The 14,638-nt window shown below is 45.2% G+C and overlaps 4 protein-coding genes across 4 annotated transcripts; 1 reads left to right on the top strand and 3 right to left on the bottom strand.

The window, feature by feature from the left end:
- Nucleotides 1–5,083: 5,083 nt before the first annotated feature.
- LOC124370288 (histone H3) lies at nt 5,084–5,582 on the top strand. The gene has a single exon (XM_046828575.1). It carries the CDS (start codon nt 5,101–5,103, stop codon nt 5,509–5,511), a length of 411 nt encoding a protein of 136 aa, XP_046684531.1. The 5' UTR covers nt 5,084–5,100; the 3' UTR covers nt 5,512–5,582.
- Nucleotides 5,583–7,114: 1,532 nt separating this feature from the next.
- On the bottom strand, nt 7,115–7,814 carry LOC124370260 (histone H1-like). Its single transcript, XM_046828548.1, has one exon. It carries the CDS (start codon nt 7,796–7,798, stop codon nt 7,181–7,183), a length of 618 nt encoding a protein of 205 aa, XP_046684504.1. The 5' UTR covers nt 7,799–7,814; the 3' UTR covers nt 7,115–7,180.
- Nucleotides 7,815–10,974: 3,160 nt separating this feature from the next.
- On the bottom strand, nt 10,975–11,358 carry LOC124370283 (histone H4). The gene has a single exon (XM_046828571.1). The coding sequence runs from the start codon at nt 11,323–11,325 to the stop codon at nt 11,014–11,016; it is 312 nt and encodes a 103-aa protein (XP_046684527.1). The 5' UTR covers nt 11,326–11,358; the 3' UTR covers nt 10,975–11,013.
- Nucleotides 11,359–13,510: 2,152 nt separating this feature from the next.
- Nucleotides 13,511–14,237, bottom strand: LOC124370282 (histone H1-like). The gene has a single exon (XM_046828570.1). The coding sequence runs from the start codon at nt 14,192–14,194 to the stop codon at nt 13,577–13,579; it is 618 nt and encodes a 205-aa protein (XP_046684526.1). The 5' UTR covers nt 14,195–14,237; the 3' UTR covers nt 13,511–13,576.
- Nucleotides 14,238–14,638: the final 401 nt, after the last annotated feature.

Here is a 14,638-nt window from a genome sequence, read left to right as displayed (position 1 = left end):
GTGCGTGTTAATAGTAAATGTATATAGTGCTTTCAGTGTAAATGTAATTTTAAATAATTAAGTATCACGTGGACAAGTGTTATTTGTAGTGTTTTATTTATTTTCTATTTTTATAACTTCAATGTCATTGTTCTATGTTTGTGCCGGCCTTGTTATAAACAATGGAGGACACTGCCGTGGACCTAATACTAGCCTTGAAGTGTTAACTATCTTTCTATTTATCTATATATTTTCAAACAGTCTATTTATAAACTTAAGTGAAATTGTGTATAGTGCCGTTTTTGTGCGACCCATTGTATAACAATGGAGGACACTGCCGCGGACTCGCCTCAGCCCCCGACCCACCGACCGACCACGTGGCAACAAGCGGAGACGTGAAAACACCGCTTCTCCTCCCGACTCCAGGCCCTGCAGTGCCGCATCAATGGATATTGTGGACACACACAGCCTACGCAGCGACCACGTATCCCGCCGCTGACCATTGACGCCTTCCAGGGATGGCACAGCCACGCAGCGGAGCTGCACAAAATAACAAATGGAGATTTCCACGCAGTCTGCCGTGCGAGTAAGTACTTAGTTAACACAAGTACAGTGGATAATTTTAGATGTATTCAAAATTACTTGTGTACAAACGAGATACCGTTTTACACAAGGTCTTTGCCAGGCACTAGGCCTACAAAAATTGTTATAGATGGACTCCCGCTAGATATAACTGACATTGAACTCTATGATGCACTCACCGACCTACAATTTGCGGTCGGTGAAGTGTTCAAGCTTAAAACCAGGAGAGGGGAAACCAGATTATGGGTTGTAAATATTCTCCCCGATTCTAGTAGGCCAATTCCTGAAGTGTATAGTGTAAATAAGTTGTTTTATGTAGGGATTAATATAAGACCATATAAAAAGCCCGCAGGCCCAATCCAGTGCCATAATTGCCAGCAGTTTGGCCACGGGTCTGGAAATTGTGGTACGACCGGCCAAATGTGTGCGTTGTGGAGGCCCCCACAAAGTTGTAACATGTGACAAACCACGTGGCGAGCGTGGCTTGTGCTGTAACTGCGGAGGGCCGCATAACGCGAATTACCGGGGCTGCCAAAAATACCTGGCCGAAAAGAAGGGTCCAGGCTCGGGCATTGCCCAGCGCCGGCGGCCGGTAGAAAGGACAGCCTTTGTCCGAAGCCGCGCGCGGCGCGCTCCCACTGGCCGGCCGCGCAGCCCAGTCACAGCGCATCGATCGCCCAGCCGCCACGCGCCCTGCCGCTACGAGCTCAGCCGCCACGCGGTCAGCCGCCACGTGGTCAGCCGCCACGTGCTCAGCCGCCCTGCCATTGGTCGAGAGCGGCGACCAACTAGAGCCCACCATCCCCCCCACCGCTAACACCGACTTCAGCGACCTGCGCACCCTGGAGCCATCATTCGACGGCGAGCAGCAGGACGGGGAACATCGAGAAGAGGAGGAGGAAGCGGAGAAGGAAGAAAGGAGAAGACGCCGACCACCAAGAAACCCCGCCAACAGGGGGAATGGACCGAGGACCTGGGCCGAAGTGGCCAAAAACTCAGCCCGCCCGGAGAAGTCTGCCAAGAAGCCCGCTCGCCCAACTGCCCCCGAGTATCCGCGGACCAGGCAGCCCGCCCGCTCAGCCGACACCGAGCAAGCCCGGACTGAGCAGCCCGCCCGCCCAGGGAACAACACCGACCCGCCGACCGCCGAACCACGGAGACCCAGGCTACCAGAGGAGTGCCAAATTCAAGGCCACTTTCCTGCAGACCACAGCGGCCGACAAGAAGAAATCACCGCCCTGCTCGGTGTCATCCTGCAGCAACTGACCACTGTCACACAAACTCTACAGTCGCTGGCCTCTCTCCTTGGCTCCCGACATGGCTAGATGCCCGCGTCTGGTATCTTGGAACTGCGATGGACTCAGACACAAGCGCGCTGAACTCATCCAGTTCCTGGCCGAATGTGACATCGACGTGGCCCTACTGCAGGAGACACACCTGTCACCGAGGATACCATTCTCGGCCCCAAATTACGCGGTATACAGGACTGACCGCCCACAACGGCAACCAGGCCGCTCATCGGGAGGCACCGCGGTGCTTGTACACCGCCGAGTGCCACACAGATTAATTGAAAATCGTGGCATGTCGACCGAACACACGACAGTAGCCGTTTCTTTTGGTGGCCCAGAAATAGAACTTTCCTCCATATACTGCAGTGCCACAGCGCCAATAAACCCAGATGAACTAGCCCAATTATTACGCCCCAACTACCCAGCCCTAATAGCAGGCGACTTCAATGCAAAACACACGGCATGGGGCTGTGCAGCTACCAACTCAGCTGGCAGACAACTTAGGCAACACCTGAGGCGGATGCCACATGTTGAAATTAGTGTGCCCGGGGAACCGACCCGCTACCCCAGGGTAGTAAATCACCGGCCAGACATACTAGACATAGCCCTACACAGCGCCATAACAATGCCAGTAACGGTTGGAGTCGCCTGCGACCTCACCTCTGACCACCTGCCGGTCATCATAACTCTCGACCGGCCTACAACACACCGCTACCCTCCAGGAAAAAGGCCGACAGTAAACTGGAGCAAGTACTTCACGTACCTGGCAGACCGCCCACGCCAAGTCACTGCTCCAGACTCTGCGGCTAATCTCGACCATCAAGTGGAGGAACTACACGCTTGCCTCCAGGATGCCGTATCCAATTCACTAAGACCCGAAGTACAGCAATCGGACTACCGCCACCGACTTCCCCAGCACCTGCAGGAGGAAGTGAACACAAGGAGGCGGCTAAGGAAAATCTGGCAGAGGACACGGTATCCTGGAGACAAGACAGCTTTCAACAGGCAGGCTGAGAAAGTTAAGAGGCTCCTGCAGAACCACAGCAACAAGAGTTGGAGTGACTATCTCGCAACCATTAACCCTGAGGATGGGTCAGTGTGGCGCTTGGCCAAAGCCCTCAAAGCTGACAAACGGCTGGAGAGGCCGATTCTCGGTCAGCACGGGATGGTCTACTCCACACTCGAAAAAGCTGAAGTTTTTGCGGACTGCATGGAGTCTCAGTTTTCCCCCCACCCCGACATCAGTGACCCTGAACACACATCTACGGTGGAAATCTACCTGGAGGAGGACGCACGTATGGAGATGGAGACGGAGGACAGCGACGAGGAGGAGGTGCCACCCATCACAGAGCAGGAGGTATCCAGAGCCCTGGCCGGACTAAAGCCCAGGAAAGCCCCGGGTCTGGACACATTGGGACCACCAGCACTGCGAAGACTACCACCTTGGGTGGTCACATGGCTCACCTTACTCCTAAACAGCTGCCTGCGACTTCATCACTTCCCATCACCGTGGAGGATAGCCAAAATAATAATGCTACCAAAATCAGGGAAAAATCTGACACTTCCAGGAAGCTACAGACCAATCTCCCTACTACCAGCCCTCTCAAAAGTACTCGAGAGACTCATACTGGCACGATTTCCCGAGGATTTTTATCTGGCACTGAGGGAGGACCAGTACGGTTTCCGCCGTGGCCACTCCACCACACTACCAATTAACCAGGGTGATGTCAGATATTGCCAATAATGCCAACCTGGGCCGAGTGACCACAGCTGTCTCGGTGGATGTCAGCAAGGCATTCGACCGAGTGTGGCACGCCGGCCTCAACTACAAGCTGGCCCACAGCCCTCTCCCCCGACTCATCCGGCAAATAATAAAATCTTACCTGATGGACCGGAAATTCAGGGTTTCTGTTGGCGGGACAATGTCCACCGCCAGAAACATCGCCGCTGGTGTACCACAAGGCTCTGTACTAGGGCCAATCCTATATCTGTGGTACACCAACGACATCCCACTAGCCCCCGGAGTCTCAAGCGCTCTCTACGCAGACGATGCACTTTTCTACTCGACATCGAAGAATGCACTGTATTCTACAAGACCCATCCAGAGACAGCTAGACCTACTAGCACCCTGGATGAAAAAATGGAGGATCAAAGCCAATGCAGATAAGTGCGAAGCTATTTGCTTTTCAAAAAAGAAGAGGCTTGGCAACGTCCTCCATAACAGTCTGAAAATGGAAGGTACACGTCTTGCGTGGACATCGTCAATGAGATATCTGGGGATGAAAATGACCAGAACACTGACAACGACACCGGCAGCCGAAGACCGACTCCAAAAAGCCAAGAGCGCCAGAGGAGCCATAATGCCACTACTGCGACCGTCTGCTGCCATCTCCACAACAACTAAGCTGCTGTTGTATAGGACGATCATCCGACCAGTCCTGACATACGCCGCCCCCGCATGGTACGCTGGAGCGTCAATGACATCGAGGAGAAAGCTGGAATCCTTCCAGCACAAGACGATCAGACTCCTGACGGACACACCATGGTTCGTCAGGAACTCAGTCATTATGCGGACCACAGGTCTCCCTACTGTGGAGGAATATGTCAGGAATGATGCTCACCGCCTGTACACAGCAGCCGAGGAATCAGAGTGGCCCCACATCAGGGAGTGGGCAACCAGGGAAGAAGCCCACCCAAATAAAGTAAGAAACCCGAAGTTGATACTGCTACACGATCCACCATAAAAACAATAGAAGCACACTACAGACCACCACACCGACTATAAACAAACCACCGACCAATTGTATAAATAATAATAAGTTACAGAAATTACTGACCTGTATTGTAAATAATAATAATTGTAGAAAATAGTGACCAGATTGTAAATACAAATAAGTATAGAAATTGCTGACCTGTATGTAGATAATAATAAATTATAGAATTTACTGACCAAATTGTAAATAAAAAAAAAAAAAAAAAAAAAAAAAAAAAAAAAAAAAAAAAATAATTGACCGTATAGTATAGTATAGTATAATAGTATTAAGAATTAGTTTTAAGATGCATATACTATGTATATAATAGCCCACAGGCGCAAAAGTGTTTCTGAGTTACAGAACATAAGACGCCACCGCTGACCAGCAGCCATTGTGCAATCAGCACAGAAGCTGCCTTCTGAGGGGACAAGGACTCCCCGTCATCCCGTCGCCATCGCCATTTTCAATCACTCATTTCGGCTAGACCAGCTGACGATATGGCACGTACCAAGCAGACCGCTCGTAAGTCCACCGGAGGCAAGGCGCCCAGGAAGCAGTTGGCCACCAAGGCAGCCCGTAAGAGCGCGCCGGCCACAGGAGGCGTGAAGAAGCCTCACCGTTACAGGCCCGGCACCGTCGCCCTGCGTGAGATCAGGCGTTACCAGAAGAGCACCGAACTGCTGATCCGCAAGTTGCCGTTCCAGCGTCTCGTCCGCGAGATCGCCCAGGACTTTAAGACCGACCTGCGTTTCCAGAGCTCCGCCGTCATGGCACTGCAGGAGGCCAGCGAGGCTTACCTGGTCGGACTCTTCGAAGACACCAACTTGTGCGCCATCCACGCCAAGCGAGTCACCATCATGCCCAAGGACATCCAGCTGGCGCGCCGCATCCGCGGAGAACGAGCCTAAGTGACACACAAGCGTGCACTGCCTGCCCCGCTGCCGGTGGCTACGACAAACGGCCTTTCTAAAGGCCACCAATAACTCGTTCGTTTTCGCTTATTTTACCGCTTATAGTTGTAAAACCGATGTAAACCTGGTTGTTTCAAGTCGCTCTCGACTATATTTTCTATCGAAAATACCCAATTTATGACTTTGTGCTTGTCATAAATATTTTATTCCAGGAATTTTTCAATTCCTTTTTTTCTTTTAAACATAGTCCGATTTCACTGTAAAATTGTATAATTTTCTGTTTATTTATTTATTTATTTTTTTTATTTTTATTTTTCAAACAAACATTTAGTTTACAATAAAAATACGTCAATTGCAATTCGATCGAAAACCATAGTTTCGGTCATGTTTTATACACATGACTTCTAATTAACCAAGAACCGCGTTGAACTCTGATTAAACATAACTTCTAATTTTCGCTTATTTTACCGCTTTTAGTTGTGTAAACATTGGAATTCTGTTATTATGTCGGCGGCTAAAACAAGCAACTCTCGACTTGTTTTATATTGAAATTACATAATTACAGAGTTGTCTGTTAACAAGTGTAAATCTGCTCCGTCTAGCGAACCTGATTGCGATTGCTTGATTTATACCTCTAATGTGATCCAAGTCAGTGTATTTTAAGTTTAAAACGGGTATTTTCCAGTGTGTCCCAGCATTATCTATTTTAATTTATATAAGTTAGATTACGTTTATTAGATTAAGTTTACGAGTTTATTAATTTCCGTACGAAAAAAAAACACACACACACAAATTAGTAATGAAACACGTTTAAAACAATATAGCCTACTATTCTGAATTTTAACAAAATTTTCAGAATGGGTCAGATCACGCGATGCTTGCCCGCTGCGCAGCGCTTCGCGCTGCTTGCTCTTTTAGAAAAAAAATTTACTCGAGCTTGCAAACTCCAAGCCCAGATCAAGCGGCGCGCGTTTATCACTGATATTTAATTACGATCTTTGTGAATGCGGGGACATATTAGTTTGCAAGATTAACCGGCTCAAAATAAAATATTGACATCACACTACAATATGGTATTATGATTTAACATAAATATATCTGTATATGACCCAATGAAAAGAACTAAGAAATTAGTGTGTGTGTGTGTGTGTGTGTGTGTGTATATATATATATATATATTATATATAAACGAACGGTAGGTTATTTATTAACGTTGGGATTTATATCTTATGAAAGGTTTATCAATAGAAGAGACTTAGGTAATATTGAATGTACATAAATATCTTTCTAAACATAACATTAACGTAAAATCGTATAACATATTATAGTGTTCATTTATAAATACAAAAACCAATCGTAATTAGTTATAAAAAACCCGTTAATATTGATTATAATATGTGCATGTGAGTATTTGTAATTATGAGTCAAACATTAAATAAATTTCGTCAAATACAAGACGGCAAACAATATCACTTTTATAATACTTAAAAAAAAAAAAAAAACAAAACAAAACAAAACAAGCTGTTTCGTAATGTATTTGTTATAATAATATCAAAAACAGGGGTCGCTAATAAAACACGTTAAAACGAATGACATTTTGGGTGGCCTTTAGAAAGGCCGTTTGGATTTCCCACAGTCGAGGGAGGAGAGCGACTGGCCGGCCGGTTTACTTCTTCTTGGCGGCGGTCTTCTTGGGCGTTTTGGCTTTCTTCACGGCCACTTTCTTCGGTTTGGGCGACTTGGGCTTTTTGGTCGGCGGTTTGGCGACCTTCTTTGCCTTGCTGGGAGTCTTGGGCTTGGCGGCCTTCTTGGTCGCGGCGGCGGCGGCCGGTTTCTTGGCTGCGGCTGGTTTTTTGGCCGCCTTCGGCTTCTTATCGCCGGCTTTCGGCTTGGCCGGTGCTTTCTTGGCGGCCTTCTTGACCGTCTCGCTGCCGGCGGACTTGGCTCCTTCTCCGGAGGATTTCACCGACAGTTTGAACGAGCCGGTGGCGCCCTTGCCTTTCGGCTGGGTGAGAGCGCCGGACGCTACGGCCGACTTGAGGTACTTCCTGATGAAAGGGGCCAGCTTCTCGGCGTCAACCTTGTAGTTGGCCGCGATGTACTTTTTGATGGCCTGCAGCGACGAACCGCCGCGCTCTTTCAGGCTCTTGATGGCCGCGTTCACCATGTCCGACGTCGGTGGGTGAGCCGGCTTGACGCGGGGCTTCTTGCTGGCGGCCGCGGCCTTCGCCTTCTTCGGTGTGGGAGCGGCTGGTGCCGGTGCCGTTGTAGCGGAGTCTGCCATTCTGTATGTCGGGAATATCAGATGGCTCCGGCTCCGCCGCCAGCCGCGACTCGGCTCGCGGCCTGAGTACGTACCGTACAGAGGTCGCCGAGCCGGGCCGTCCCATCGCCACGCCAGTCTGCCGGATTTTAGTCGTTTCTCGACACTAAAACCTCTCGTAAACAGTACGTAAGGTCCTGATTAAACGTAAAAATCCGTTTTTTTTTTTTTTCCGATGGCCGAGACGTCTTACCAACGATAAGCGAGTAGAACGCCGTTTTAAAACGAATTTTAACGTCACCAGACAGTATTTAGTGGAGGTCGAACCCCGTCTGTACGCGTTACACAGCCAAAAAACTGTCTATAAAAACTATAAACGCGGTCTAATATCGGATTTCACTCGTTTATATTGTACACTGAACGTGTCCGGAGGGCTACAATGAGGAGCGGAGCACAGGATCTAACCGACACGACGGTGAAACGCGATAAAGTGAGGCCCTGTTGACACAAGTACCGTGACTGTGTGTACTCTACATACCGGTCAGAGAAATGGGCCCGTCAAGTCTGTACGGCTAATACGTACTAAAGGATTGTTTTAATCTATAAATCCGAGTGGGAATATAGTGTTTAAGTAAAAAAAAAAAAAAAAAAAAAAAAAATTATGTCCAATTTACACGCAGTGAGTGTTGCGATACGCCTAGTTTTTATAACGCTTAGCTGTGCAAGATATCACAACATGCCGTAATGATAAACGCGTGAGTTACGATTATTGTCTATAAAGAATTTTTTTTTTTTCTAGATAGGAGTGAAATTAAATATTATTTTCATTATCAAGATTAAAATATTATCAACGACTGTAACGATCGAGCTTGATTGAATGCCGTCAGAGAATTTATTAGTGCACTAATCTATTTACTTACATCGATATACAAGTGATATAACTAAACAATATTCGTCGTAAAAAAAAGCGTAAACAAAAACTAGTGATGATTTAGGTAAATAAACTTCAGTTTTACTTGATGGCATCACGACCGAAGGTATATGCTCGACCGTTGAACTAAACAATAAGAATATAGTAGACTAATAATAATAGCTAATTAACTCAGCCAATTTCATAAAAATTGTAGAATTTGTTGATATATATAAGTATTTCTAGTATTTCGGTAAATAAGTGAGAAAAAAAAACGCGTCAATATTGAAGATATTCGTTGTTAAATACTGTTGAAGCGTAACATCTATGTACAGTGCGAAAGTTATAATTGTATTCAGTTTCAACCAGTGCTCGGTACGATGTATATACGCTGGGCGTGAATCCTATTGAACATCGTTTATTGTAATTATTATTTAAAACCACTACATTAATTCGGGAAAACAGTGTGTTTTTCTCTTATACGTTTATTCTTATTACGATTTAAATTATTCACGTTGCAATTTCGTTTCAATTACTTTAAATTTCAAACAATACGGAAATATTTGTATGTACTGAATGAACATACTTTTCCAACTATGTTTCAGATTGAATCTAAATAGTATTATAAAAAAAAAGGATTAAAATAAAATTATTATTAAAAGTGTTTACACTGAATAAAACAATGTGGATTGGTTTGAGATACGATACTTGTACATTTGGCAGTTACGTCACTTGATAATGTTAAAATAATTTATTGTCTCTATTTGAATAGAAAATTACAAGAAGGGCAGTACAGAGTAATCGGAGTAACTATTCAAAAATGAAGCTCTTTTCTATAAATTGCTAATACCGGGCGATATCCATAGAGGCCAAAAATAACAATAACAGTACTAGCTGTAAATCACCAAACATTGATTAACACATATTATGATAATACGAAACTATAAACATAATGTATAGATCGGATTTAGAACACATACTCGGTTATGAATATACTCGATTTCGTCTGTAGTACGATTGTCAACACGTTTATTTTATTTACTCTAAACGATTTCATTGGTTAATCACTACGTTCCAAAATTATTAAAATAATTGGCCGGAATGTGTACTGAATATATCGGTATTAGTCTGTATTTTCAAATAATTCTTCAACTCATTATCAATACTCGACGTGAATTAAGTAAATAAGTTTCATTTCGAACAAGGATCGTCCGATTAAAACGGTCAAAATTCATTGTCAATTGAAACGCGGGAAATCTTCTCGACTCTGGTTGGTCACTTTTAACCGACGAATCACGAGTTTGGCCACCTCCTACCTATATAAGCGTCTTAACAGTTCACCGTATATATTCTATCTCCACGCACATGCGCAATGAAGAAATCGCCAAGAATCGACCAATAGGAATACAGAATATGATTTATCGGTAGTGATAAACGCGGACCGCTTGGTCTGGGCTTGGAGTTTGCAAGCTCGAGTAAATTTTTTTTCTAAAAGAGCAAGCAGCGCGAAGCGCTGCGCAGCGGGCAAGCATCGCGTGATCTGAGTTATTAATTGGCAAGCTAGGTTCTGTTGTGCCTAAGGAAATAGAGAATATATATAATGAATAATCTTGTATGTTGTATATTGATAACGGCAGATACGAGCGATAGTTACTTGGTTAAATAACATAAGGTTATGATCTGGCCTTAAAAAGTGAAATAAACTAAAGATTTGTAAACAAATGAAAATTTAAGAAATTTCTTTTATTAGGAACATAAGAGTAACAAAAAAAAACAATTGAAAACCTAGTATGACATGTTTCAATACTAAATAAAATTGAGAACAAACAGCGGTGTGCATTGGCATTGTCTACGCCGAAGAGAAACGTAAAAACGATAGAGCTTATTAGGAATAACAATGAATAATCTTGTAAATCGTATACTATATTGATAATGATACTGTCGACAGTCGTCAGGTAAGTGAAACGGCAGATAAGAGTGATAGTGAATGGCTTTAAATTAAATACGGTTTTGATCTGGCCTTAAAAAGTGTAAAAAAAAGAAAAGATTTTTAAACAAATAAAAATTAAAGAAATTTTGTATTTGAATGATTGGTAGGTCTAATATAAGAGTGACATAAAGAAAAAAAAAAAAAAAATTTATAACACTAATATAAAATGGTATAGTCACTTGTAAAACTCGACAAATACGGATAATATACAGCGGTGATGTGTCATCAATGGCATTGCCGAAGAGAAACGTGAAAAACGAGATATGTTTGGTGGCCTTTAAAAAGGCCTTTTGTGGGGCGATGTTGCGCGCGGAACAGGCGGCAGCTCAGCTCAGCTTAACCTCCGAAACCGTACAGTGTGCGGCCCTGGCGTTTGAGCGCGTACACGACGTCCATGGCGGTGACCGTCTTCCTCTTGGCGTGCTCGGTGTATGTGACGGCGTCACGGATCACGTTCTCCAGAAACACCTTGAGCACTCCGCGGGTCTCCTCGTAGATGAGGCCCGAGATACGCTTGACACCGCCGCGGCGAGCCAGACGACGGATTGCGGGCTTGGTGATGCCCTGGATGTTGTCACGGAGCACCTTCCTGTGACGCTTGGCGCCTCCCTTTCCCAGCCCCTTACCACCTTTGCCTCGACCGGTCATGTTGCTGTTGCAGTGGCGTTAGAAACAGATGATAAAATCGCCCGTTGTCGGTAGTTTTGTCAACTCTGGCTGCTCTGTGATTGGCCGATAGCGCGGCGACCAATCACAGTCGTTCTCAGCTCGTGCCGGCCCGTATATAGTAAAATTTGCAAGGGGAAAACATATCTCATTTCGGCTAGACCAGCTGACGATATGGCACGTACCAAGCAGACCGCTCGTAAGTCCACCGGAGGCAAGGCGCCCAGGAAGCAGTTGGCCACCAAGGCAGCCCGTAAGAGCGCGCCGGCCACAGGAGGCGTGAAGAAGCCTCACCGTTACAGGCCCGGCACCGTCGCCCTGCGTGAGATCAGGCGTTACCAGAAGAGCACCGAACTGCTGATCCGCAAGTTGCCGTTCCAGCGTCTCGTCCGCGAGATCGCCCAGGACTTTAAGACCGACCTGCGTTTCCAGAGCTCCGCCGTCATGGCACTGCAGGAGGCCAGCGAGGCATACCTGGTCGGACTCTTCGAAGACACCAACTTGTGCGCCATCCACGCCAAGCGAGTCACCATCATGCCCAAGGACATCCAGCTGGCGCGCCGCATCCGCGGAGAACGAGCCTAAGTGACACACAAGCGTGCACTGCCTGCCCCGCTGCCGGTGGCTACGACAAACGGCCTTTCTAAAGGCCACCAATAACTCGTTCGTTTTCGCTTATTTTACCGCTTATAGTTGTAAAACCGATGTAAACCTGGTTGTTTCAAGTCGCTCTCGACTATATTTTCTATCGAAAATACCCAATTTATGACTTTGTGCTTGTCATAAATATTTTATTCCAGGAATTTTTCAATTCCTTTTTTTTTCTTTTTAAACATAGTCCGATTTCACTGTAAAATTGTATAATTTTCTGTTTATTTATTTATTTTATTTTTTTTTTTCAAACAAACATTGAGTTTACAATAAAAATACGTCAATTGCAATTCGATCGAAAACCATAGTTTCGGTCATGTTTTATACACATGACTTCTAATTAACCAAGAACCGTTGAACTCTGATTAAACATAACTTCTAATTTTCGCTTATTTTACCGCTTTTAGTTGTGTAAACATTGGAATTCTGTTATTATGTCGGCGGCTAAAACAAGCAACTCTCGACTTGTTTTATATTGAAATTACATAATTACAGAGTTGTCTGTTAACAAGTGTAAATCTGCTCCGTCTAGCGAACCTGATTGCGATTGCTTGATTTATACCTCTAATGTGATCCAAGTCAGTGTATTTTAAGTTTAAAACGGGTATTTTCCAGTGTGTCCCAGCATTATCTATTTTAATTTATATAAGTTAGATTACGTTTATTAGATTAAGTTTACGAGTTTATTAATTTCCGTACGAAAAAACACAAATTAGTAATGAAACACGTTTAAAACAATATAGCCTACTATTCTGAATTTAACAAAATTTTCAGAATGGGTCAGATCACGCGATGCTTGCCCGCTGCGCAGCGCTTCGCGCTGCTTGCTCTTTTAGAAAAAAAATTTACTCGAGCTTGCAAACTCCAAGCCCAGATCAAGCGGCGCGCGTTTATCACTGATATTTAATTACGATCTTTGTGAATGCGGGGACATATTAGTTTGCAAGTTTGCTCAAAATAAAATATTGACATCACACTACAATATGGTATTATGATTTAACATAAAATATATCTGTATATGACCCAATGAAAAGAACTAAGAAATTAGTGTGTGTGTGTGTGTGTGTGTGTGTGTGTATATATATATATATATATATATATATATAAACAAACGGTAGGTTATTTATTAACGTTGGGATTTATATCTTATGAAAGGTTTATCAATAGAAGAGACTTAGGTAATATTGAATGTACATAAATATCTTTCTAAACATAACATTAACGTAAAATCGTATAACATATTATAGTGTTCATTTATAAATACAAAAACCAATCGTAATTAGTTATAAAAAACCCGTTAATATTGATTATAATATGTGCATGTGAGTATTTGTAATTATGAGTCAAACATTAAATAAATTTCGTCAAATACAAGACGGCAAACAATATCACTTTTATAATACTTAAAAAAAAAAAAACAAAACAAAACAAAACAAGCTGTTTCGTAATGTATTTGTTATAATAATATCAAAAACAGGGGTCGCTAATAAAACACGTGAAAACGAATGACATTTTGGGTGGCCTTTAGAAAGGCCGTTTGGATTTCCCACAGTCGAGGGAGGAGAGCGACTGGCCGGCCGGTTTACTTCTTCTTGGCGGCGGTCTTCTTGGGCGTTTTGGCTTTCTTCACGGCCACTTTCTTCGGTTTGGGCGACTTGGGCTTTTTGGTCGGCGGTTTGGCGACCTTCTTTGCCTTGCTGGGAGTCTTGGGCTTGGCGGCCTTCTTGGTCGCGGCGGCGGCGGCCGGTTTCTTGGCTGCGGCTGGCTTTTTGGCCGCCTTCGGCTTCTTATCGCCGGCTTTCGGCTTGGCCGGTGCTTTCTTGGCGGCCTTCTTGACCGTCTCGCTGCCGGCGGACTTGGCTCCTTCTCCGGAGGATTTCACCGACAGTTTGAACGAGCCGGTGGCGCCCTTGCCTTTCGGCTGGGTGAGAGCGCCGGACGCTACGGCCGACTTGAGGTACTTCCTGATGAAAGGGGCCAGCTTCTCGGCGTCAACCTTGTAGTTGGCCGCGATGTACTTTTTGATGGCCTGCAGCGACGAACCGCCGCGCTCTTTCAGGCTCTTGATGGCCGCGTTCACCATGTCCGACGTCGGTGGGTGAGCCGGCTTGACGCGGGGCTTCTTGCTGGCGGCCGCGGCCTTCGCCTTCTTCGGTGTGGGAGCGGCTGGTGCCGGTGCCGTTGTAGCGGAGTCTGCCATTCTGTATGTCGGGAATATCAGATGGCTCCGCCGCCAGCCGCGACTCGGCTCGCGGCCTGAGTACGTACCGTACAGAGGTCGCCGAGCCGGGCCGTCCCATCGCCACGCCAGTCTGCCGGATTTTAGTCGTTTCTCGACACTAAAACCTCTCGTAAACAGTACGTAAGGTCCTGATTAAACGTAAAAAATCCGTTTTTTTTTCCGATGGCCGAGACGTCTTACCAACGATAAGCGAGTAGAACGCCGTTTTTAAAACGAATTTTAACGTCACCAGACAGTATTTAGTGGAGGTCGAACCCCGTCTGTACGCGTTACACAGCCAAAAAACTGTCTATAAAAACTATAAACGCGGTCTAATATCGGATTTCACTCGTTTATATTGTACACTGAACGTGTCCGGAGGGCTACAATGAGGAGCGGAGCACAGGATCTAACCGACACGAC

This window comes from Homalodisca vitripennis, unplaced genomic scaffold, assembly GCF_021130785.1.
Source record: "Homalodisca vitripennis isolate AUS2020 unplaced genomic scaffold, UT_GWSS_2.1 ScUCBcl_61;HRSCAF=875, whole genome shotgun sequence".
Taxonomy (NCBI): domain Eukaryota; kingdom Metazoa; phylum Arthropoda; class Insecta; order Hemiptera; family Cicadellidae; genus Homalodisca; species Homalodisca vitripennis.
This window is presented reverse-complemented; position numbering and strand designations above follow the sequence as displayed.

Bases quoted from the DNA above. Each gene is read 5' to 3' on its own strand.
- LOC124370288 (XM_046828575.1), top strand. From the start codon at position 5,101: ATGGCACGTACCAAGCAGACCGCTCGTAAGTCCACCGGAGGCAAGGCG.
- LOC124370260 (XM_046828548.1), bottom strand. From the start codon at position 7,798: ATGGCAGACTCCGCTACAACGGCACCGGCACCAGCCGCTCCCACACCG.
- LOC124370283 (XM_046828571.1), bottom strand. From the start codon at position 11,325: ATGACCGGTCGAGGCAAAGGTGGTAAGGGGCTGGGAAAGGGAGGCGCC.
- LOC124370282 (XM_046828570.1), bottom strand. From the start codon at position 14,194: ATGGCAGACTCCGCTACAACGGCACCGGCACCAGCCGCTCCCACACCG.